This window comes from Nerophis lumbriciformis, linkage group LG32, assembly GCF_033978685.3.
Source record: "Nerophis lumbriciformis linkage group LG32, RoL_Nlum_v2.1, whole genome shotgun sequence".
In the NCBI taxonomy this organism is placed as follows: Eukaryota; Metazoa; Chordata; class Actinopteri; order Syngnathiformes; family Syngnathidae; genus Nerophis; species Nerophis lumbriciformis.
In genome coordinates this window covers 4973033-4998712 of record NC_084579.2, presented here as the reverse complement: position 1 = coordinate 4998712, position 25680 = coordinate 4973033, and the positions used below count along the sequence as shown (strand labels likewise).

Below are 25680 nucleotides of genomic sequence, written 5' to 3'. Positions count from 1 at the left end.
GGCGTCATCATAAAAGCTAACTCGAAGGGATGGATGAAGAAAAGATGAGCGAGTGGTTAAGGTAAGTTTAAGTTTACGCGAAGAGGCCGGGTGGCTTTTTTCAGCAGCTCCGTCCATGTTGATATACGACTCCATGCGCGCCCACATCACGCTGGTTTTTAATATATTATTAAAGTTTGACTGACCTATCTGACTGTTTTTTTGACATTCCTTTAGCGCAGTTAGATGCGGCTTACAACACGGGGCGGCTTATAGGTGGACAAAGTTTTGAAATATGCCGTTCATTGAAGGCGCGGCTTATAACCCAGGGCGCCTTATGGTGCGGAAAATACGGTAACAAAGACTTAATTTAGAGTTTTTTTGGACACTAGGGGAACATATTGAAGAGGAAATGATTAAACTAAAATTGTGGTTTGATGTAAATAAATGATCTTGAAACTTGGAAAAGACTACATTTATGGTATTGAGTAATAAAAGAAAGATAGTTTATCCATAAACAATGTGAAAATTGAGAAGGTGTCTGAAACAGGGGCGTCACTAGCTTTTAAGGACGGGGGGGGGGCTTTGCCCCCAGGAGATGCACAGGATGCGAGCGAATGTTACGCACGAGCACAAAACTTCACAAACGGCTAACAAAGACTTAGAAATTATTTATTGTTATTATTATTTTTTTTTTTAAATGCACGGGACTAAATGAAATGCTCCCCGGGACGATGGCTTTTAACCATATATTTTCTTTTTCTTTTTATGTATTTATTCATTTTATATTAAATGTCTTGGTTTTTCCCTCCCTCTGAAAATCCTATTAAATGTTTAACAAGCCATCCTATAATAATAAAACAGCTATTAATGTAACAATACAATAAAACAAATATATTTAATGATGTTTTTTTCATTATTTTTACAATAGGCTAATGTATATTACTTTATATAGATTCTACAAGAAACACAAAACTTAAAAAATAAATGATTTACAATTGCACACACAAGGTTTTGTGCAGCTTCACTCATTGTAAAGGAAGATAATGTGCTTCGTACACCTGCAGGACCGCAAGCAAGGTCGCAGAGAAAATGCGGGCTGGAATTTGAGTGATGTGGGCATTTTCTATATGAACAAGTGGAATGGACGAAAGGGGCTCTCTACCTTACGCTACGAAGTGAGGGGAAACTGAGTGAATAATAACAGGTTATATGATTATTTATTTAAACTCATATTTGGGCCACTTTATAATGAATATGTCGGCATTTATTTGTAAAAAAACAAAACAAAAAAACACCAAATTATTTAGGGGGGGCTTAAGAATATTTTAGGGGGGCTTGAGCCCCCCTAAAATAGGCCTAACAACGCCAACGGTCTGAAATCAGATTTCTTGGGGTCATCTTAGATGAAAAGTTGACATGGACATCTCATATATTGCATGTGAAAAATAAAGTATCTAAAAGCTTATTTATTTTGAACAAGGTTAAATAGTTTCCCGTATAATACAATGAGAATGTTATATTGCTCAATTATTCTACCTTGTTTCAATTATTGTGCAGAAATATGGGGAAATGCACATCACAGCAACATCATGCCTTTATTTCTTTCACAGAAAAGAGCAATTGGTATCATTTTTACAGTAGAACATAGAGACCACACAAATCCACTCTTCATTAGGGCAGGATTATTAAAACTAAAATACGTTGTAGAATTGCATACTCTATTAGTGATGTTCAAAGGTAAAACAACAGAAAATGAAAAGCTTAAATAACACGGACATGATTAACGAAAACAGGCGCGTGACTCAAAACGTGAAACAGGTGCGTGATGTGACAGGTGAAAACTAATGGGTTGCTATGGTGACAAACAAGAGTGCACAATGAGTCCAAACGTGGAACAGGTGAAACTAATGGGGTAATCATGGAAACAAGACAAGGGAGTGAAAAGACAGAAACTAAAGAGTCCTATAACTAAACAAAACATGACTTAAAACAAAACATGATTACACAGACATGACAACCTAGGGATAACGGAGACATACAGTATATAATAGGCACGCCCCCAATATAGTAGTGATGGGTTGATGAGGCGTCATGAAGCGTTTCGACACATTGCAAAACTGTATTGATACTGTGTCGATACTGTGTCACTAAATACTGACATCTGCTGGACATTAAAAATCCCTACAGGCAACCTATGGACCGACTCAACTGACACTGATTTGATGCCCTAGTACAGGGGTCACCAACCTTTTTGAAACCAAAAACTACTTCTTGGGTACTGATTAATGCGAAGGGCTACCAGTTTGATACACACTTAAATAAATAAATATATTGTCATTTGTAAGTTACACGTAAGTGTGATTTAAACAAGAATAGCTAAATAAATAAATGTGTATATATATAAAAAAAATGGGTATTTCTGTCTGTCATTCCGTCGTACATTTTTTTTTTCCTTTTACGGAAGGTTTTTTGTAGAGAATAAATGATGAAAAAAACACTTAATTGAACGGTTTAAAAGAGGAGAAAACACGAAAAAATTTAAATAAAATTTTGAAACATAGTTTATCTTCAATTTCGATTCTTTAAAATTCAAAATTCAACCGACAAAAAGAAGAGAAAAACTAGCTAATTTGAATCTTTTTGAAAAAATTTAAAAAAGAAGTTATGGAACATCATTAGTAATTTTTCTTGATTAAGATACATTTTAGAATTTTGATGACATGTTTTAAATTGGTTAAAATCCAATCTGCACTTTGTTAGAATATTTAACAAATTGGACCAAGCTATATTTCTAACAAAGACAAATCAGTATTTCTTCTAGATTTTCCAGAACAAAAATGTTAAAAGAAATTCAAAATACTTTGAAATAAGATTTAAATTTGATTCTACAGATTTTCTAGATTTGCCAGAATAATTTTTTTGAATTTTAATCATAGTAAGTTTGAAGAAATATTTCACAAATATTCTTTGTTGAAAAACCAGAAGCTAAAATATTTATTATTCTTTACAATAATAAAAAAGTTTTTTTTACTTGAACATTGATTTAAATTGTCAGGAAAGAAGAGGAAGAAAATTAAAAGGTAAAAAGGTATATTTGTTTAAAAATCCTAAAATCATTTTTAAGGTTGTATTTTTTCTCTAAAATTGTATTTCTAAAAGTAAAAAATAAATGAATTTATTTAAACAAGTGAAGACCCATCCATCCATCCATTTCGTACCGCTTATTCCAAGTGAAGACCAAGTCTTTAAAATATTTTCTTGGATTTTCAAATTCTATTTGAGTTTTGTCTCTTTTAGAATTAAAAATGTCGAGCAAAGCGAGACCAGCTTGCTAGTAAATAAATACAATTTAAAAAATAGAGGCAGCTCACTGGTAAGTGCTGCTCTTTGAGCTATTTTTAGAACAGGCCAGCGGGCGACTGATCTGGTCCTTACGGGCTACCTGGTGACCGCGGGCACCGCGTTGGTGACCCCTGCCCTAGTATATACAATAATATAAATATTTCATTTAGGATTATTTCATATCTTCATTTAAATAAAAATATATTTTTATCTTTTTTAGATACAGTCAATAAATAATGTGAACATGTATCATAACATGGAAATCTAAGAGAACGTGTTGTGGATGATTGTGGACTGGGAATTTTTTTAATTTAATTTTTTACACATTTTTATAAAAAATAAAGTTTTTCCGACGTATTACATTTTAGACGATTTCTCTTCTTAGTTATTTTTTCTCGGGCTGTAGAAAAGAGCCGCTCACAGGGCACAGAGGAGGCGTCAGTGCGACACAGTTCGCTTATCGGTCACGTGACCAAAACAGCTCATGGTCGGTCACGTGACTTTCTAAAAGCGGTACGCGCACCGACACAGGGTTTCGCTCTATGAGCTCGACGCATGCGCCGATGCATCGGTGTTGCCGGACCCATCACTACAATATAGTTGTCCGGCTGGAAATCGGGCGATTTTCAGGAGAATGGTTGGCACTGAAATTCGGGATTCTCCCGGAAAATTTGGGTTAGGGTTGGCAAGTATGAACCAATCACAGCACAAAACCACAAACATATTCTATTACAGCACAGAACCGCCAACTCGTGTTTATATTTACCGATAAAAGTGTGGACTTCATAGAAATATGCTATAAAATGTGCTAGTATTCATATGAATAGATACATAACACTGTCACACGTTGGTCCCCCGAGTGGCCAGCTAACAAAAACACTTGTTGGGAAACGTCGCAACAATGCAAGCTAACATTCCGTGTGAGCTTTTCGCGTTCGTGTCGTCATCAAACTGACGACCGTGTTGGCTAATTTGGCAATTTAGAGCTGAGTTTGTGTCATGCTACCTTAATGCTAAACTCCACTGCTAGCTAGCTCCGTGAATTGATTAACGTGGACCCCGACTTAAACACATACCTGCCAACTTTTGAAATCAGAAAAACCTAGTAGCCAGGGTCCAAGGGCCGCAGGCCCCGGTAGGTCCAGGACAAAGTCCTGGTGGAGGGTTCAGGGCTTCGCCCCCAGACGCAAAATGATTATTAGCATTCAGACAGGTTAAAATGTTGCTGAAACCATCACTTTTCTATCAGTCACAGTGACTTTTCAAAACAAAAATATTACAGCAAAAATCATATGGGTTGATTGGCATGTTTATTCTGTAAACTAACTTCAATAGTTTGAAATTATTTTGACAGTTAATGCCAGTTATCCTGTCAACCTTTCACAAGACTTCAATTTGTTAATTGAAAGTATAAACACTTTTTACAGTAAACAAATGGTAAAACAGTACTAAACAATTCCATTAAAAAACAAATTGGTGTCATTATTAACTTTCTGTCCAAGCTTGTATAATCTACTGCCTTGTTCAATTGTAAAAAAATATTCTGTGCCTAAAATTCACATTTCTATCACAATTATCATACTGTAAACATGGTAAGCTAACTTCATTAAAATTAATAGTCCTGTCAATAGCATGGAATTACAATTCAAATGTAGTTTTTTTGTAAGCCTTTCAAAAGAATTCAAAAGATGAAAAATTAATGAAAATTAATTGAAGCCATCAGACACTTGAAAAGTGGCACATCACATCTCTAATGTAATCATTTGAACTTTTCAACAGAAATAGCACTGCAAAAATATTAAGGACATACTTCTGTATTTTGGTAGTTATGCTGTCAACATTTAACAAGATTTCTTCAACTTGGACTTGAAAGCATAAATAGTATAAACACTTTTAACAGTATAACAGTACTAAACAATTCCAATAGATAACATTGGTGTCATTACCTTTTTGTGGCTAAAATCCAAATTTATTCTATCAGATTGATCATACTGCAAAAATGATATGGTAACTTTATGATAAGTTTACTTGAAGTGGCATAAAACACTGAAAGTGATTGTTCCTATAACCCCTTTGTTTCAAATGTTTGTTCCACTTGTGGCAGTCGGGCACCAGCATACCGTCTTTGACAACTTGAAGTGGCATAAAACACTGAAAGTGATTGTTCTTATAACCCCTTTGTTTTAAATGTTTTATGCCACTTCAAGTTGTCAAAGACGTGCTGTGAAATACAGCCGACAGGATTGCGCACCAAACACGAAGCAAGGCCAAAGCGCATGGTGCAGGAGAACAAAGGACTTCTTTCATTTAAGGTTTGTGATAAACCATCAAACTCATTCGTTAAAAAAGGACTCTATAGTAATATAAAGCGAATTTTTCTGGACATTATCGTGCAAGAAAAGTTTATTTTTGGGACCGCAATCACCGCGTAATGATTTTTAAAGGTTGCATTACAAACATTTAACTGTCCCATGTGATCAGCCAGTGCGATTGGAAATCCATGCTCAATTATTGCCTCCGTAAATAAAACTTCGGCATTTATCACATCCAAAGAATCTGTTTGGGCGACGAAAAACGTTGAAAGTTTTCCACTTGTATCGCTAGCAACGGCATTAGACTTGTGTTTTTTTTGTCCCAACGTGGTCTTTTACATCGCTAATTCCTCCGTGTCCGATCGAAAAATCTTGTCTGCACAAGGTGCAATTCGCGTAGTTTTCACCCTTTTTTTTTTTTTAAATTAATGAAAAACCGTATTTTTTTATCACTGCAACCGTAACCCGGAATAGGTTGATGAAAACCGTACGAATTACGGGAAAACCGGAGTAGTTGGCAGGTATGTAAACAAGTTGGAAAACCTTTTAGTGGTCAATTGTACGGAATATGTACTGTACTAATACTACTAATAAAAGCTTCAATCAATCAATTCTCGAGTGAATGAACTATTAACACCAATGTTACAAATTCGGCTTGTTCTTTGAATCCCCGGCTAAGCTAAGTAGCTTCCATGTAGCCGGTGCACTCGCACAGAACAAGTCATAAAAAGGTGTCGATAAAACGATGCCGGAGGTACTTTGAATATTAAACAGCAGTTTTTGATGTTATTTGTTAGCATTAGCAGTTAGCCCTGACTGAGCTCTGCAGTCTGTGGTCATCAAGGCAGTTAGTAGCTGATAAGAGATGGCACGTTGGATGTTTCCATACTTTCTGTCAACTGAATGTGGAATAAACCTCAAGTGGTTCTGGTTCCGGTTCCGGTTCGACTCAGATTTGAGGCGCAGCCCTGCGACTCTCCCTCAGGATGCCGTCCAGGCCATTGAGCTGGCGTAGGAAGCCCCGGTTGGGGGTGACGCCACGGTGGTCCTTCACCGTCTTGATGGCCTCCACCAGCGTCAGGTTCTGTCGGATCATCAGGTAGGCCAGAACCAGCGTGGCAGAGCGGCTCACTCCCACTGTGCAGTGGACCAGAACCTTGCCTGCGAGCAAACAAAACACATTAGTAATCGGACACTAGTGGACTACTTTCTGCTGCTACTTAAGTCCATGATGGAAATGGTAGGTTTCACATTCATGTTAGGTGTACGCAGGGGCGCCGAAAAGGGGGGGGGTAAAGGAGACGGATTCTAGGGGCCCATGATGGAGGGGGGCCCAGAGAGGCCCCTAATGATGATGAAATTATAATGGTCATGTTATGAAGGAACTTTTTCTGTGTTGCCTCAATGTTGACCTTTTTCATGAATTATGTTGCCATGGTTACACGGAACGATACAAAAGTAATAAGATGGTGGAATAAGACAAAATAATAAGTATGAGGAATAATAAGATGCCAGTATAAGATCAAAAATGAGGTAAGTATGAGAAATAAGATAAAATAATAAGTATGATGAAAAATAAGATGGCGGAATTAAATGAAACTAATTATAAGGAATAATTAGATGGTTTGAAAAAAAAGTAAGAAATAATAAGATGGTGGAATAAGATAAAATAAAAAAATAAGTATGGGGAAAAATAAGATGGCGGAATTAAATAAAAGTAATGAATGAGAATAAAGAATAATAAGATGGTGGAATAAGATCAAATAAAAAATAAGTATGAGGAAAAATAAGATGGCGGAATTAAATAAAAGTAATGAATGAGAATAAAGAATAATAAGATGGTGGAATAAGATAAAATAAAAAATAAGTATGAGGAAAAATAAGATGGCGGAATTAAATAAAAGTAATGAATGAGAATAAAGAATGATAAGATGGTGGAATAAGATAAAATAAAAAATAAGTATGAGGAAAAATAAGATGGCGGAATTAAGTAAAAGTAATGAATGAGAATAAAGAATGATAAGATGGTGGAATAAGATAAAATAAAAAATAAGTATGAGGAAAAATAAGATGGCGGAATTAAATAAAAGTAATGAATGAGAATAAAGAATAATAAGATGGTGGAATAAGATAAAATAAAAAAATAAGTATGAGGAAAAATAAGATGGCGGAATTAAATAAAAGTAATGAATGAGAATAAAGAATAATAAGATGGTGGAATAAGACAAAATAAAAAATAAGTATGAGGAAAAATAAGATGGCGGAATTAAATAAAAGTAATGAATGAGAATAAAGTGGAATAAGATAAAATACAAAATAAGTATGAGGAAAAATAAGATGGCGGAATTAAATAAAAGTAATGAATGAGAATAAAGAATAATAAGATGGTAGAATAAGATAAAATAAAAAATAAGTATGAGGAAAAATAAGATGGCGGAATTAAATAAAAGTAATGAATGAGAATAAAGAATAATAAGATGGTGGAATAAGGTAAAATAAAAAATAAGTATGAGGAAAAATAAGATGGCGGAATTAAATAAAACTAATTATAAGGAATAATTAGATGGTTTGAAAAAAAAGTAAGAAATAATAAGATGGTGGAATAAGATAAAATAAGTATGAGGAAAAATAAGATGGCGGAATTAAATAAAAGTAATGAATGAGAATAAAGAATAATAAGATGGTGGAATAAGATAAAATAAAAAATAAGTATGAGGAAAAATAAGATGGCGGAATTAAATAAAAGTAATGAATGAGAATAAAGAATAATAAGATGGTGGAATAAGATAAAATAAAAAATAAGTATGAGGAAAAATAAGATGGCGGAATTAAATAAAACTAATTATAAGGAATAATTAGATGGTTTGAAAAAAAAGTAAGAAATAATAAGATGGTGGAATAAGATAAAATAAAAAAATAAGTATGAGGAAAAACAAGATGGCGGAATTAAATAAAAGTAATGAATGAGAATAAAGAATAATAAGATGGTGGAATAAGATAAAATAAAAAATAAGTATGAGGAAAAATAAGATGGCGGAATTAAATAAAAGTAATGAATGAGAATAAAGAATAATAAGATGGTGGAATAAGATAAAATAAAAAATAAGTATGAGGAAAAATAAGATGGCGGAATTAAATAAAACTAATTATAAGGAATAATTAGATGGTTTGAAAAAAAAGTAAGAAATAATAAGATGGTGGAATAAGATAAAATAAAAAAATAAGTATGAGGAAAAACAAGATGGCGGAATTAAATAAAAGTAATGAATGAGAATAAAGAATAATAAGATGGTGGAATAAGATAAAATAAAAAATAAGTATGAGGAAAAATAAGATGGCGGAATTAAATAAAAGTAATGAATGAGAATAAAGAATAATAAGATGGTGGAATAAGATAAAATAAAAAATAAGTATGAGGAAAAATAAGATGGCGGAATTAAATAAAAGTAATGAATGAGAATAAAGAATAATAAGATGGTGGAATAAGATAAAATAAAAAATAAGTATGAGGAAAAATAAGATGGCGGAATTAAATAAAAGTAATGAATGAGAATAAAGAATAATAAGATGGTGGAATAAGATAAAATAAAAAAATAAGTATGAGGAAAAATAAGATGGCGGAATTAAATAAAACTAATTATAAGGAATAATTAGATGGTTTGAAAAAAAAGTAAGAAATAATAAGATGGTGGAATAAGATAAATAAAAAAATAAGTATGAGGAAAAACAAGATGGCGGAATTAAATAAAAGTAATGAATGAGAATAAAGAATAATAAGATGGTGGAATAAGATAAAATAAAAAATAAGTATGAGGAAAAATAAGATGGCGGAATTAAATAAAAGTCATGAATGAGAATAAAGAATAATAAGATGGTGGAATAAGATAAAATAAAAAATAAGTATGAGGAAAAATAAGATGGCGGAATTAAATAAAAGTAATGAATGAGAATAAAGAATAATAAGATGGCGGAATAAGATCAAATAAAAAATAAGTATGAGGAAAAATAAGATGGCGGAATTAAATAAAAGTAATGAATGAGAATAAAGAATAATAAGATGGTGGAATAAGATAAAATAAAAAATAAGTATGAGGAAAAATAAGATGGCGGAATTAAATAAAAGTAATGAATGAGAATAAAGAATAATAAGATGGTGGAATAAGATAAAATAAAAAATAAGTATGAGGAAAAATAAGATGGCGGAATTAAATAAAAGTAATGAATGAGAATAAAGAATAATACGATGGTGAAATAAGACAAAATAATAAGTATGAGGAATAATAAGATGCCAGTATAAGATAAAAAATTAGGTAAGTATGAGAAATAAGATAAAATAATAAGTATGATGAAAAATAAGATGGCGGAATTAAATAAAACTAATTATAAGGAATAATTAGATGGTTTGAAAAAAAGTAAGAAATAATAAGATGGTGGAATAAGATAAAATAAAAAAATAAGTATGGGGAAAAATAAGATGGCGGAATTAAATAAAAGTAATGAATGAGAATAAAGAATAATAAGATGGTGGAATAAGATCAAATAAAAAATAAGTATGAGGAAAAATAAGATGGCGGAATTAAATAAAAGTAATGAATGAGAATAAAGAATAATAAGATGGCGGAATAAGATAAAATAAAAAATAAGTATGAGGAAAAATAAGATGGCGGAATTAAATAAGAGTAATGAATGACAATAAAGAATAATAAGATGGTGGAATAAGATAAAATAAAAAATAAGTATGAGGAAAAATAAGATGGCGGAATTAAATAAAAGTAATGAATGAGAATAAAGAATAATAAGATGGTGGAATAAGATAAAATAACAAATAAGTATGAGGAAAAATAAGATGGCGGAATTAAATAAAAGTCATGAATGAGAATAAAGAATAATAAGATGGTGGAATAAGATAAAATAAAAAATAAGTATGACGAAAAATAAGATGGCGGAATTAAATAAAAGTAATGAATGAGAATAAAGAATAATAAGATGGTGGAATAAGATAAAATAAAAAATAAGTATGAGGAAAAATAAGATGGCGGAATTAAATAAAAGTAATGAATGAGAATAAAGAATAATAAGATGGTGGAATAAGATAAAATAAAAAAATAAGTATGAGGAAAAATAAGATGGCGGAATTAAATAAAACTAATTATAAGGAATAATTAGATGGTTTGAAAAAAAAGTAAGAAATAATAAGATGGTGGAATAAGATAAAATAAAAAAATAAGTATGAGGAAAAACAAGATGGCGGAATTAAATAAAAGTAATGAATGAGAATAAAGAATAATAAGATGGTGGAATAAGATAAAATAAAAAATAAGTATGAGGAAAAATAAGATGGCGGAATTAAATAAAAGTAATGAATGAGAATAAAGAATAATAAGATGGTGGAATAAGATAAAATAAAAAATAAGTATGAGGAAAAATAAGATGGCGGAATTAAATAAAAGTAATGAATGAGAATAAAGAATAATAAGATGGCGGAATAAGATCAAATAAAAAATAAGTATGAGGAAAAATAAGATGGCGGAATTAAATAAAAGTAATGAATGAGAATAAAGAATAATAAGATGGTGGAATAAGATAAAATAAAAAATAAGTATGAGGAAAAATAAGATGGCGGAATTAAATAAAAGTAATGAATGAGAATAAAGAATAATAAGATGGTGGAATAAGATAAAATAAAAAATAAGTATGAGGAAAAATAAGATGGCGGAATTAAATAAAAGTAATGAATGAGAATAAAGAATAATACGATGGTGAAATAAGACAAAATAATAAGTATGAGGAATAATAAGATGCCAGTATAAGATAAAAAATGAGGTAAGTATGAGAAATAAGATGAAATAATAAGTATGATGAAAAATAAGATGGGGGAATTAAATAAAACTAATTATAAGGAATAATTAGATGGTTTGAAAAAAAGTAAGAAATAATAAGATGGTGGAATAAGATAAAATAAAAAAATAAGTATGAGGAAAAATAAGATGGCGGAATTAAATAAAAGTAATGAATGAGAATAAAGAATAATAAGATGGTGGAATAAGATAAAATAAAAAAATAAGTATGAGGAAAAATAAGATGGCGGAATTAAATAAAAGTAATGAATGAGAATAAAGAATAATAAGATGGTGGAATAAGATAAAATAAAAAATAAGTATGAGGAAAAATAAGTATGAGGAAAAATAAGATGGCGGAATTAAATAAAAGTAATGAATGAGAATAAAGAATAATAAGATGGTGGAATAAGATAAAATAAAAAAATAAGTATGAGGAAAAATAAGATGGCGGAATTAAATAAAAGTAATGAATGAGAATAAAGAATAATAAGATGGTGGAATAAGATAAAATAAAAAATAAGTATGAGGAAAAATAAGATGGCGGAATTAAATAAAAGTAATGAATGAGAATAAAGAATAATAAGATGGTGGAATAAGATAAAATAAAAAATAAGTATGAGGAAAAATAAGATGGCGGAATTAAATAAAAGTAATGAATGAGAATAAAGAATAATAAGATGGTGGAATAAGACAAAATAAAAAATAAGTATGAGGAAAAATAAGATGGCGGAATTAAATAAAAGTAATGAATGAGAATAAAGAATAATAAGATGGTGGAATAAGATAAAATAGCAGCTGAGATAGGCTCCAGCACCCCCAGCGACACCAAAAGGGACAAGCGGTAGAAAATGGATGGATGGATGGAAGGTATGAGGTATAATAAGATGGTGGAAAACAATAAAATAATAAGTATAAGAAATAAGATGGTGGAATAAGATACAAATAATGAAAACGTATAAAGAATAATAAGAGGGTTAAATAAGTTGAAATAATGAATAAGTTTGAGGAATAATATAAAATAATAGATAAGGAGGAGGAATAATAAGACGGTGGAAAAAGATATAACAAGAAATAAGTATGAAGAATAATGAGTTGGTGGAATAAGATGAAATAATAAATAAGTATGAGGAATAATAAGATGGCAGAATAGGTTAGTATGAGGATTTATAACATACAAACCCCGTTTCCATATGAGTTGGGAAATTGTGTTAGATGTAAATATAAACGGAATACAATGATTTGCAAATCATTTTCAACCCATATTCAATTGAATGCACTACAAAGACAACATATTTGATGTTCAAACTCATAGACTTTATTTTTTTTTGCAAATAATAATTAACTTAGAATTTCATGGCTGCAACACGTGCCAAAGTAGTTGGGAAAGGGCATGTTCACCACTGTGTTACATGGCCTTTCCTTTTAACAACACTCAATAAACGATTGGGAACTGAGGAAACTAATTGTTGAAGCTTTGAAAGTGGATTTCTTTCCCATTCTTGTTTTATGTAGAGCTTCAGTCGTTCAACAGTCCGGGGGTCTCCGCTGTCGTATTTTAGGCTTCATAATGCGCCACACATTTTCGATGGGAGACAGGTCTGGACTGCAGGCGGGCCAGGAAAGTACCCGCACTCTTTTTTTTACGAAGCCACGCTGTTGTAACACGTGCTGAATGTGGCTTGGCATTGTCTTGCTGAAATAAGCAGGGGCGTCCATGAAAAAGACGGCGCTTAGATGGCAGCATATGTTGTTCCAAAACCTGTATGTACCTTTCAGCATTAATGGTGCCTTCACAGATGTGGGCACTAATGCACCCCCATACCATCACACATGCTGGCTTTTCAACTTTGCATCGATAACAGTCTGGATGGTTCGCTTCCCCTTTGGTCCGGAAGACACAATGTCGAATATTTCCAAAAACAAATTGAAATGTGGACTCGTCAGACCACAGAACACTTTTCCACTTTGCATGAGTCCATCTTAGATGATCTCAGGCCCAGAGAAGCCGGCGGCGTTTCTGGGTGTTGTTGATAAATGGCTTTCGCTTTGCATAGGAGAGTTTTAACTTGCATTTACAGATGTAGCGACCAACTGTAGTTACTGACAGTGGGTTTCTGAAGTGTTCCTGAGCCCATGTGGTGATATCCTTTAGAGATTGATGTCGGTTTTTGATACAGTGCCGTCTGAGGGATGGAAGGTCACGGTCATTCAATGTTGGTTTCCGGCCATGCCGCTTACGTGGAGTGATTTCTCCAGATTCTCTGAAACTTTTGATGATATTATGGACCGTAGATGTTGAAATCCCTAAAATTTCTTGCAATTGCACTTTGAGAAACGTTGTTCTTAATGATTATTTGCACAAAAAAAAATGTTTATGAGTTTGAACATCAAATATGTTGTCTTTGTAGTGCATTCAATTGAATATGGGTTGAAAATGATTTGCAAATCATTGTATTCCGTTTATATTTACATCTAACACAATTTCCCAACTCATATGGAAACGGGGTTTGTAAAATAATGAATAAGTATGAGGAATAAAAAGATGGCAGAATTGTTGGAATAATTGTTTGTAAGTTATCACAAAAGAAACGTTGTATTATGAATGCTGTCTTTCGAGGCCTAACAAGAGGAAGAAGGCTCGTGAAACGCCACTGTGATTTCAACACGGACAGATGGCAGGATCTGCTCAACTTCCAGAGGAACTCTCTTTGAAGTGTTAAACGAACTCTCTCTGAAGTATTTCACAAACTCTCTTCCAACTATTTGGTAACCGAGGTCAACGCTATTTACGACCCGCTGCCCTCTTGAAGTTGCTGTGGTCAGGAGACGGGAGGGGTTATCCATTGTCCTCCAACACCTGCCCCAGCTGGATCCAGGAAGAGCCCAAGCCCGAGAAATCCTCTTCTTGGTCTTCAAAGCGACCGAAAACAATGACTGTTTTACATACTTCCCATTCCTGCTGTGACATGTGTTGGTGCGTGAACATTGAACATCTGAATAAAGGAGGAGACGAAAACCTTCTTCGTCAGAGCGTGGTGCAGGACTGTACAGAGAGTGCAGTGGCCATGTCTCTCCTCAATTGAGTCCAAATTGAATTCTGTCTCTGTTTGATTCCTTGCCTTTTGTCTTGTTTAATAGATGTCCTCAGTGTTTGAACGTGACAAGAATAGGTTAGTATGAGGATTTATAACATACAATAATAAATAAGTACCGGTATGAGGAATAATAAGATGGGGAATTAGATAACATAATAAACAAGTATGAGGACCTGATAAGATAAAATAATAAATACCATGAGTATGATGAATAATAAGATGGTGGAATAATGTTAAGTATAAGGAATTATAGGATAACAGAATAAGTTCAAATAAGTATGAGAAATAATATGATAATGAGGAATAATAAGATGGGGGAATTAGACAAAATAATAAATAAGTAAGAGTAATAAGATAAAATATGTAAGGTGAAATAAGATGAAACAATGAATAATAAATATACTTTTTGCATCTTATTTGCCCTCTTACTTATAATTAATAATTAAAAGGGGAAAAAACAACATTTTAGCATCTTGATGTCATGTATTTATTTGCTGTTGCATGAGTAGTTTGAAGACATTTGGCTGCAAAAAGCCATTTAGTGCAGGGAGAGGTAAGTAGTTGTGTAATACTTGTGTGTAATACTTGTGCATATTAAACATGCACACCTTGGTGTAGAATGTTGATAGCTATAAGCTGCACCTTCCTCATTACACAACTCAAAATCATCTCACTAGTACAAAAATATCATTATTCAACTTTACACAACTTGGAAAATATGACAAATAAGACAAAGATGGTGTCTCACCCTCATGTATTACTCTTGGGGTCTGCACTCTGTCTGCATGTGCATTGTACTGTGTGTAGTACTGTGTGTAGTACTGTGTATACTACTGTGTATAGTACTGTGTATACTACTGTGTATAGTACTGTGTGTAGTACTGTGTGTAGTACTGTGTATAGTGTATAGTACTGTGTATAGTGTATAGTACTTTGTATAGTGTATTGTACTGTGTGTAGTACTGTGTGTAGTACTGTGTATAGTGTATAGTACTGTGTGTAGTACTGTGTGTAGTAATGTGTATAGTGTATAGTACTGTGTATAGTGCATAGTACTGTGTATAGTACTGTGTATAGTGTATAGTACTTTGTATAGTGTATTGTACTGTGTGTAGTACTGTGTATAGTGTATTGTACTGTGTATAGTGTATTGTACTGTGTGTAGTACTGTGTATAGTACTGTGTATAGTGTATTGTACTGTGTATAGTGTATAGTACTGTGTATAGTGTATAGTACTTTGTATAGTGTATTGTACTGTGTGTAGTACTGTGTATAGTACTGTGTATAGTGTATTGTACTGTGTATAGTGTATTGTACTGTGTGTAGTACTGTGTATAGTACTCTGTATAGTACTGTGTATAGTACTGTGTATAGTGTATTGTACTGTGTATAGTGTATAGTACTGTGTATAGTGTATTGTACTGTGTGTAGTACTGTGTGTAGTACTGTGTATAGTACTCTGTATAGTACTGTGTATAGTACTGTGTATAGTGTATTGTACTGTGTGTAGTACTGTGTGTAGTACTGTGTATAGTACTGTGTATAGTACTGTGTATAGTGTATTGTACTGTCTACATGTGTATAGTATTGTGTATAGTGTATTGTACTGTGTGTAGTACTGTGTATAGTACTCTGTATAGTACTGTGTATAGTGTATTGTACTGTCTACATGTGTATAGTACTGTGTAAAGTGTATTGTACTGTGTGTAGTACTGTGTATAGTACTCTGTATAGTACTGTGTATAGTGTATTGTACTGTGTGTAGTACTGTGTATAGTACTGTGTATAGTACTGTGTATAGTACTGTGTATAGTGTATTGTACTGTCTACATGTGTATAGTATTGTGTATAGTACTGTGTATATTACTGTGTATAGTATTGTGTATAGTGTATTGTACTGTGTGTAGTACTGTGTATAGTACTCTGTATAGTACTGTGTATAGTACTGTGTGTAGTACTGTGTATAGTACTGTGTATAGTACTGTGTAAAGTGTGTTGTACTGTCTACATGTGTATAGTACTGTGTATAGAGTATAGTACTGTGTATAGTGTATTGTACTGTGTATATACTGTACTTAACCAGGTGTTTTAAATGTCATATTTATATGTCTATTTGTGTATATCTATTTGTGGCTATAATATGATTCTAGTGTATATCTATTTGTGGCTATAATATGATTCTATTTGTGACTATAATATGATTCTATTTGTGGCTATAATATGATTCTAGTGTATATCTATTTGTGGCTATAATATGATTCTATTTGTGGCTATAATATGATTGTAGTGTGCCAACATCACTTAGACAGAAACTGCTTCTGAGTAATCATCATGATGAGGAAGTGGTCATGTAGACAGGAAGTGTTTTTTTTTATTTTGAAGTTTAAACTGCCTTGAAAAGAATTTCAAGATAAACTTGACTTTCCTGAACTGTCAGTCATGACTTTGTCTGACGCACACGCACACACACACACACACACACACACACGCACACACACACACACACACACACACACACACACACACACACACACACACACACACACACTCACCTCCCCGTGTTAGAGCTTTGTGTATGAACTCCGAGGCAGGATAGAAGTTGACGCTCATGTCGAAGGCGGGCGAGTCGTGAGCCTCGATGCCGTAGTAGACCATGTTCATACCGTGGTAATACTCTGCACCGCCTCGCCACTTACTCTGTGCACAGTTGAGGATGTGAGTGATGCCCAGCCGGGACAACTCACGGCGGTCTGACGCAATGTCTCTGCGATACAAATACATCAATGACATCATTACAGCCATAATTAAAGTAGTGATACCGATTAGACACCTCGTTATTAGTCAGAGTCAGACGTCTTCTCGTCACAACTTGACTCATCAGACATTTCATCGTCCCAACATCTTTGTATCCACAGATGTTGGGGACACTAAGATGTTAAGATGTCTCACTCTGACATGTGGACACTAAGATGTCTCACTCTGACATGTATACACTAAGATGTTAGGATGTCTCACTCTGACATGTGGACACTAAGATGTCTCACTCTGACATGTGGACACTAAGATGTTAGGATGTCTCACTCTGACATGTGGACACTAAGATGTTAGGATGTCTCACTCTGACATGTGGACACAAAGATGTTAGGATGTCTCACTCTGACATGTGGACACTAAGATGTCTCACTCTGACATGTATACACTAAGATGTTAGGATGTCTCACTCTGACATGTGGACACTAAGATGTCTCACTCTGACATGTGGACACTAAGATGTTAGGATGTCTCACTCTGACATGTATACACTAAGATGTCTCACTCTGACATGTGGACACAAAGATGTTAGAAGGTCTCACTCTGACATGTATACACAAAGATGTCTCACTCTGACATGTGGACACAAAGATGTTAGGATGTCTCACTCTGACATGTGGACACTAAGATGTTAGGATGTCTCACTCTGACATGTGGACACTAAGATGTTAGGATGTCTCACTCTGACATGTGGACACTAAGATGTTAGGATGTCTCACTCTGACATGTGGACACTAATATGTTAGGATGTCTCACTCTGACATGTGGACACAAAGATGTTAGGATGTCTCACTCTGACATGTGGACACAAAGATGTTAGAAGGTCTCACTCTGACATGTATACACAAAGATGTCTCACTCTAACATGTGGACACAAAGATGTTAGGATGTCTCACTCTGACATGTGGACACTAAGATGTCTCACTCTGACATGTGGACACTAAGATGTTAGGATGTCTCACTCTGACATGTGGACACTAAGATGTTAAGATGTCTCACTCTGACATGTGGACACCAAGATGTTAAGATGTCTCACTCTGACATGTGGACACCAAGATGTCTCACTCTGACATGTGGACACTAAGATGTTAAGATGTCTCACTCTGACATGTGGACACTAAGATGTTAGGATGTCTCACTCTGACATGTGGACACTAAGATGTCTCACTCTGACATGTGGACACTAAGATGTTAGGATGTCTCACTCTGACATGTGGACACTAAGATGTCTCACTCTGACATGTGGACACAAAGATGTCAGAATGAGACGTTTTAGTGTTTTCATGTCTCTGACATCCCAGCATCTTTTTATCCACACGGTCCAGTGAGACACGTCAATCGCTTGGACATCAGAGTGAGACTTCAGCTGTGTGCAACAATCTGCGAGTGTGATGCGGTTCGGTCCCAACTCACTGGTCTCCCACATAAAGTCCGGGCCAGACTTCATCGGCGTGGTTGCAGGCCGTCTTGCCGCTACAAAGAAGTCTCTCCAACTCGGACACGGTCAAGGTGGGAGAGATGCGCTCCGAGTCTTTGCGACTCGGAGACCTGGAGCTGCTCCGGGACCGGGAGAACCGGGACATGAACGCCATTTGGACTGAAACACACGCACCACCACACCCATCATCCCAACATGAATAACTAGACGTCGTACTTTGAAGATGGAACAGAGTGTCTGAATCCGTGAGTTTTAGGTGTAACTGAACAAAATGAGCCTAAAACAGTAGCATGTTTACATAAAAATGCTAACACTTAGCATGTGTGCTAACGATAGCATGATAACAGTCAGCATGTTTCATATAATAAAGGTAGCAAGCTTAAGTTAGCTTGCTAGCATGCTATCGTAAGCATGCTGACAGTTAACAAGTGTCACTTATCAAGTTATATGACTCTGGGCTAAACGGTTGCAAAACTAGCTCAAAAAGTTAGCATGCTAATGCTAGCATGCAAGCAAGCTAACGTGAGCATGATAATAGATAGCCTGTGTCACATACCTAGTTACATGACTCTAAGGTGTATGGCTGGGGAATTAGAAAAAAAAAATAGTAAAAAAAAAAGTTAGCACTTTAATGTTAGCATGCTAACATTAGCATGCTAGCAGTTAAAAAGTGTCACATACCTAGTTATATGACTCTGGGCTAAACGGTTGCAAAACAAGCTCAAAAAGTTAGCACGCTAATGTTAGCCTGCAAGCAAGCTAACGTGAGCATGATAATAGTTAGCTTGTGTCACATACCTAGTTATATGACTCTAAGGTGTATGGCTGGGGAATCAGAGAAAAAAAAAATAAAAAAAAATACAATTGGTAAAAAAAAAAGTTAGCACTTTAATGTTAGCATGCTAGCAGTTAACAAGTGTCATATACTTAGTTATATGACTCTAAGGTAAGCGGTTGCAAAACTAGCTCAAAAAGTTAGCATGCTAACATTAGCATGCTAGCAGTTAACAAGTGTCACATACCTAGTTATATGACTCTGGGCTAAACGGTTGCAAAACTAGCTCAAAAAGTTAGCATGCTAATGTTAGCATGCTAACAAGCTAACGTGAGCATGATAATAGTTAGCCTGTACCACATACCTAGTTATATGACTCTAAGGTGTATGTCTGGGCAATAAGAGAGAGAGAGAGAAAAAAAAGAGTACAATTAGTAAAAAAAAAGTTAGCACTTTAATGTTAGCATGCTAGCAGTTAACAAGTGTCATATGCCTAGTTATATGACTCTAAGGTAAACGGTTGCAAAACTAGCTCAAAAAGTTAGCATGCTAACATTAGCATGCTAGCAGTTAACAAGTGTCACATACCTAGTTATATGACTCTGGGCTAAACGGTTGCAAAACTAGCTCAAAAAGTTAGCATGCTAACAAGCTAACGTGAGCATGATAGTAGTTAGCCTGTACCACATACCTAGTTATATGACTCTAAGGTGTATGGCTGGGGAATCAGAGAAAAAAAAGAAGAAAAAAAAAAAAGGGTACAATTGGGAAAAAAAAGTTAGCACTTTAATGTTAGCATGCTAGCAGTTAACAAGTGTCTATACCTAGTTATATGACTCTAAGATAAATGGTTGCAAAACTAGCTCAGAAAGATAGCATGCTAACATTAGCATGCTAGCAGTTAACAAGTGTCACATACCTAGTTATATGACTCTGGGCTAAACGGTTGCAAAACAAGCTCAAAAAGTTAGCACGCTAATGTTAGCCTGCAAGCAAGCTAACGTGAGCATGATAATAGTTAGCTTGTGTCACATACCTAGTTATATGACTCTAAGGTGTATGGCTGGGGAATCAGAGAAAAAATAAAAAATACAATTGGTAAAAAAAAAAGTTAGCACTTTAATGTTAGCATGCTAGCAGTTAACAAGTGTCATATACTTAGTTATATGACTCTAAGGTAAACGGTTGCAAAACTAGCTCAAAAAGTTAGCATGCTAACATTAGCATGCTAGCAGTGAACAAGTGTCACACACCTTGTTATATGACTCTTGGCTAAGCGGTTGCAAAACTAGCTCAAAAAGTTAGCATGCTAATGTTAGCATGCTAACAAGCTAACGTGAGCATGATAATAGTTAGCCTGTACCACATACCTAGTTATATGACTCTAAGGTGTATGGCTGGGGAATCAGATAAAAAATAAAAAATACAATTGGTAAAAAAAAGAGTTAGCACTTTAATGTTAACATGCTAGCAGTTAACAAGTGTCATATACTTACTTATATGACTCTAAGGTAAACGGTTGCAAAACTAGCTGAAAAAGTTAGCATGCTAACATTAGCATGCTAGCAGTTAACAAGTGTCACATACCTAGTTATATGACTCTTGGCTAAGCGGTTGCAAAACTAGCTCAAAAAGTTAGCATGCTAACAAGCTAACGTGAGCATGATAATAGTTAGCCTGTACCACATACCTAGTTATATGACTCTAAGGTGTATGGCTGGGGAATCAGAGAAAAAAAAGAAGAAGAAAAAAAAGAGTACAATTGGTAAAAAAAAAAAGTTAGCACTTTAATGTTAGCATGCTAGCAGTTAACAAGTGTCATATACTTAGTTATATGACTCTAAGGTAAACGGTTGCAAAACTAGCTCAAAAAGTTAGCATGCTAACATTAGCATGCTAGCAGTTAACAAGTGTCACATACCTAGTTATATGACTCTGGGCTAAGCGGTTGCAAAACTAGCTCAAAAAGTTAGCACGCTAATGTTAGCATGCAATCAAGCTAAAGTGAGCATGATAATAGTTAGCTTGTGTCACATACCTAGTTATATGACTCTAAGGTGTATGGCTGGGGAATGAGAGAGAGAGAGAGAGAGAGAGAGAGAGAGAGAGAGAGAGAGAGAGAGAGAGAGAAAAAGAGTACAATTAGTAAAAAAAAGTTAGCACTTTAATGTTAGCATGCTAACAATAGCATGCTAGCAGTTAACAAGTGTCACATACCTAGTTATATGACTCTAAGGTGTATGGCTGGGGAATAAGAGAGAGAGAGAGAAAAAAAAAGAGTACAACTAGTAAAAAGAAAGTTAGCACTTTAATGTTAGCATGCTAACATTAGCATGCTAGCAGTTAACAAGTGTCACATACCTCGTTATATGACTCTAAGGTGTATGGCTGGGGAATAAGAGAGAGAGAGAGAAAAAAAAATAGTACAATTAGTAAAAAAAAGTTAGCACTTTAATGTTAGCATGCTAACATTAGCATGCTAGCAGTTAACAAGTGTCACATACCTCGTTATATGACTCTAAGGTAAACGGTTGCAAAATTAGGCCAAAAAGCTAGCACTTCAATGTTAGCATGCTAACGCTAACATGCATACAATTAGCATGTTATACCCCAAAAGGGACAAGCGGTAGAAAATGGATGGATGGATGACTGTAATGTGTATGGCTGCGGCATTAGAGGAAAAAAAAAAGTGTAAAAATTGGGGGGGGAAAAATAAAGTTAGCACTTTGTTAGCATGCTAACGTTAGCACGCTAACAGTTAACAGCCGTCACAGGAATAATAATAATACAAGTTGAAGTATGAGCAATAATAATAATAATAATAATATTAATAATAATAATAATAATATAATAATTATATTAATAATAATAATAATAATATTAATAATAATAATAATAATAATAATAATATTAATAATAATAATAATAATACCCGCGACCCCGAAGGGAATAAGCGGTACAAAATGGATGGATGGATAATAATAATAATAATTATAATAATAATAATATGCAGCAGGCCCATAATGATTCCAGTCTGCACTTCATATGTTGACCAGCAGGGGTCCCCACTAGCGGTCACACCTGCAGAATGGTCAGAAGCAGTCAAGAGTGGGACTCAAAGTGGAATAACGCGATGAATAAAAGGAGATGGAATCTAGTGTGGGGAGTTTCATGGCAGCGTGGACCACAAGCTCGTCATTTCACACGCACGTTGTTGCCGACACATCAAAGGAACCTGTGACGCGCACCGCCCAAAAAAAGCCCGATACAACAGAATCCACGTGCGTGTACGTGTGCGTGTTACCTGCGTGAAGATTTGACGCGCGCGGGATGTTGATGGCTGGCCTCGTGACTCATGGAGCCGCGCGCGGAGGCCCGTGGAGCGGAGTCTTCATCCTCCTCGCGCTCAGCACAGCGTCACGAGCGCGAAGTGACGTCACCCGCTGCAGTCTGCCGCCACCTGGCGGCCGCCGGGGGTGTCCTCCGCAACTGCCTGACTAAAACCAAACCGCGTAGAAAGAGCTGCGGGGGAAACAAGGTGGAACCATAGACATGTTCTAAGGGTACGCAGCATGGAGCGCTACTGCCATACTTGCCAACCCTCCCGAATTTTCCGGGAGACTCCCGAAATTCAGCGCCTCTCCCGAAAACCTCCCGGGACAAATATTCTCCCGAAAATCTCCCGATTTTCAGCTGGAGCTAGAAGCCACGCCCCCTCCAGCTCCATGCGGACCTGAGTGAGGACAGCCTTTTTTTCACGACGGGAGGACAACAGGGTGACAAGAACTAAATCATCCAGACTAGAGATAAATTGTATTATTATGTTTATCTTACCTAAAAATAAATATATTTATTAATTTTAAAAAAAACAACTAAATAAATGTTTACTATATTTTGCTAAAAACATCAATATCAATTTTATTTTTATTTGTATTTTTTCCTGACTCCTTATTACATCCAGCCATAGAATTATACATTAAAATAAACATATTTGAAATAATTGATTTTAAATGATCATAATAATTCATTTAAAATGACCATTTTTAATTATTAAAATAATTGCTTGTTTATCAACAACTTTAGCATTTTATTCATTACATTTTGAAACTCTCAGAAGCCAAGTTATGTTATATTCATGTTATATTTATGCAAGTTTGAAGTATCAATTATCTAAACACAGTTTTGTTTGCATATTTTCAGGATGTATATATATATATATATATATATATATATACATAAATATATATATATATATATGTATGTGTGGGAAAAAAAATCACAAGACTATTTCATCAGGAGATTATCTCCTGATGATTGAGGGAACCCCCTCATGAAACAGGCCTGTAGAGATGAAATAGTCTTGTGATTTTTTTTTTTCCCCACACACACATATATTGCGCTCTACTACGGTATCGAGTACTATTTTTTGGATAACCTTATTAAGACATTTATATATATATATATATATATATATATATATATATATATATATATATATATATATATATATATATATATATGAAATACTTGACTTGGTGAATTCTAGCTGTCAATATACTCCTCCCCTCTTAACCACGCCCCGCCCCACCCCCCACCTCCCGAAATCGGAGGTCTCAAGGTTGGCAAGTATGGCTACTGCGCACTGGCGCTGACGAGACGCGGGGCCGCCATCTTGGAGTGGTGATCCGCTCCACTCAGTGCAATTCATTTGTCAGGAGCAATGAACTTTAATTCATCTTACCTCACTGAATACCACTGATTTTCACGCGCTTTTTTTCCATACGTGTAGCTATGATAAAGGACACATGTTTTATTATTCACAGTTTGCTTAACAGTAATAGAATATTCTTTCTTTTTTTTTTTTTTTTTTGTCCTGTCCAGCTTCTCAGGCAAATCCAGGGGCGCCGCTAGGGATTTTGTGCCCCATGAAAAGAATCTTTACAGGGCACCCAACACAGTGTCATTATTTTTTCTGTATTATAATTTCATCATCATTAGGAGCCTAGAATCCGTCTCCTTTACCCCCCCTTTTCGGCGCCCAAATCATATAGTTGATGTAGATGCCCATATCGGCTGTTCAGATTTACTTTACAAGAGAGAAGTGTAGGATACTTCTCGTGTTGCCTTATTTGTATTTGACTTTATTAAATGTATTTATATTATCATTTGGTGCAGAGCAGGAGGGGATAGAAAGAGAAAAAAAAGGAAGACAAGAGGGGGAAATTGTGGGGACAAGAGGGGGATTAGACAGAGAGACAAAAACAACAACAGCAAACACAACAACAGCAACAACAATAGAGCAACATCAGCAAATACGACATGTACAAATATGATGGTAAAAGTAATAGCAAATAAGCAGTTAGCGAAAATAAAAAATAATACAGAACTGACAATGAGCATTATTACACTACAAATGGAACAATACAAATACCAATAGAAATAGCGCTATTGATAATGAACAATACCAATACTTTACCTTTCTTATCAACGATACAGTTGTTCAAATGCAACAATACATATACGTAATGATAACTTGAGATACGAAAGAATATATATATATATAATAGAATATTCTTACATGCTATAAGTGACCAGACGTCCGAGATCAAAACTGGGAATATAATCCCAGAGAAGGGGGAAAAATATGGTCAGCTATTTTGAAGTTGAAGAAACAATATGATTAGGATATATATACATGCGTATATCCTATATAAACAATGTTTGAATACGTATATGACCAAATAAACGCCCTTGGGCAAATAATCGCCCATGTCCTAATAGCCGCCCGGTAGAGATGCGCGGATAGGCAATTATTTCATCCGCAACCGCATCAGAAAGTCGTCAACCATCCGCCATCCACCCGGTCTAACATTTAATCAGAACCGCACCCGCCCGTTGTTATATATCTAATATAGATGATGCAAGGCATTAGTGAGGTTATAAAGCTTTTGCCTGTTAAAGAAAGGAGACTGATCCAATGCAGCACAGACATTCGCGTGCCACGCTGTCACGGCCCAGACGCACACCAGTGCGCAATCATATGGGAGCCGCGCTGAGCGCACCTCCATGCGCGTCTCGCTGCCG

The 25680-nt window shown here is 34.8% G+C and overlaps 1 protein-coding gene across 9 annotated transcripts; it reads right to left on the bottom strand.

Annotated features, from left to right (window-relative positions):
- Positions 1–6183: 6183 nt before the first annotated feature.
- Positions 6184–23031, bottom strand: dusp26 (dual specificity phosphatase 26). 9 transcript variants are annotated; one of them, XM_072912057.1, is made up of 10 exons: positions 22901–22974; positions 21635–21661; positions 20967–20993; positions 20633–20659; positions 20288–20314; positions 19844–19987; positions 19620–19646; positions 18797–18980; positions 17125–17336; positions 6184–6797 (listed from the first exon to the last, which is right to left on the bottom strand). In XM_072912057.1, exons 8-10 carry the CDS (start codon positions 18973–18975, stop codon positions 6586–6588), a joined length of 603 nt encoding a protein of 200 aa, XP_072768158.1. In that variant the 5' UTR covers positions 18976–18980; positions 19620–19646; positions 19844–19987; positions 20288–20314; positions 20633–20659; positions 20967–20993; positions 21635–21661; positions 22901–22974; the 3' UTR covers positions 6184–6585. The 9 variants fall into 9 exon arrangements, with proteins under 9 accessions (XP_072768158.1, XP_072768156.1, XP_072768157.1 ...); XM_072912055.1 differs by lacking the exons at positions 19844–19987; positions 20967–20993 and adding an exon at positions 21814–21840 and having other exon boundaries at positions 22901–23031; XM_072912056.1 differs by lacking the exon at positions 19844–19987.
- Positions 23032–25680: the final 2649 nt, after the last annotated feature.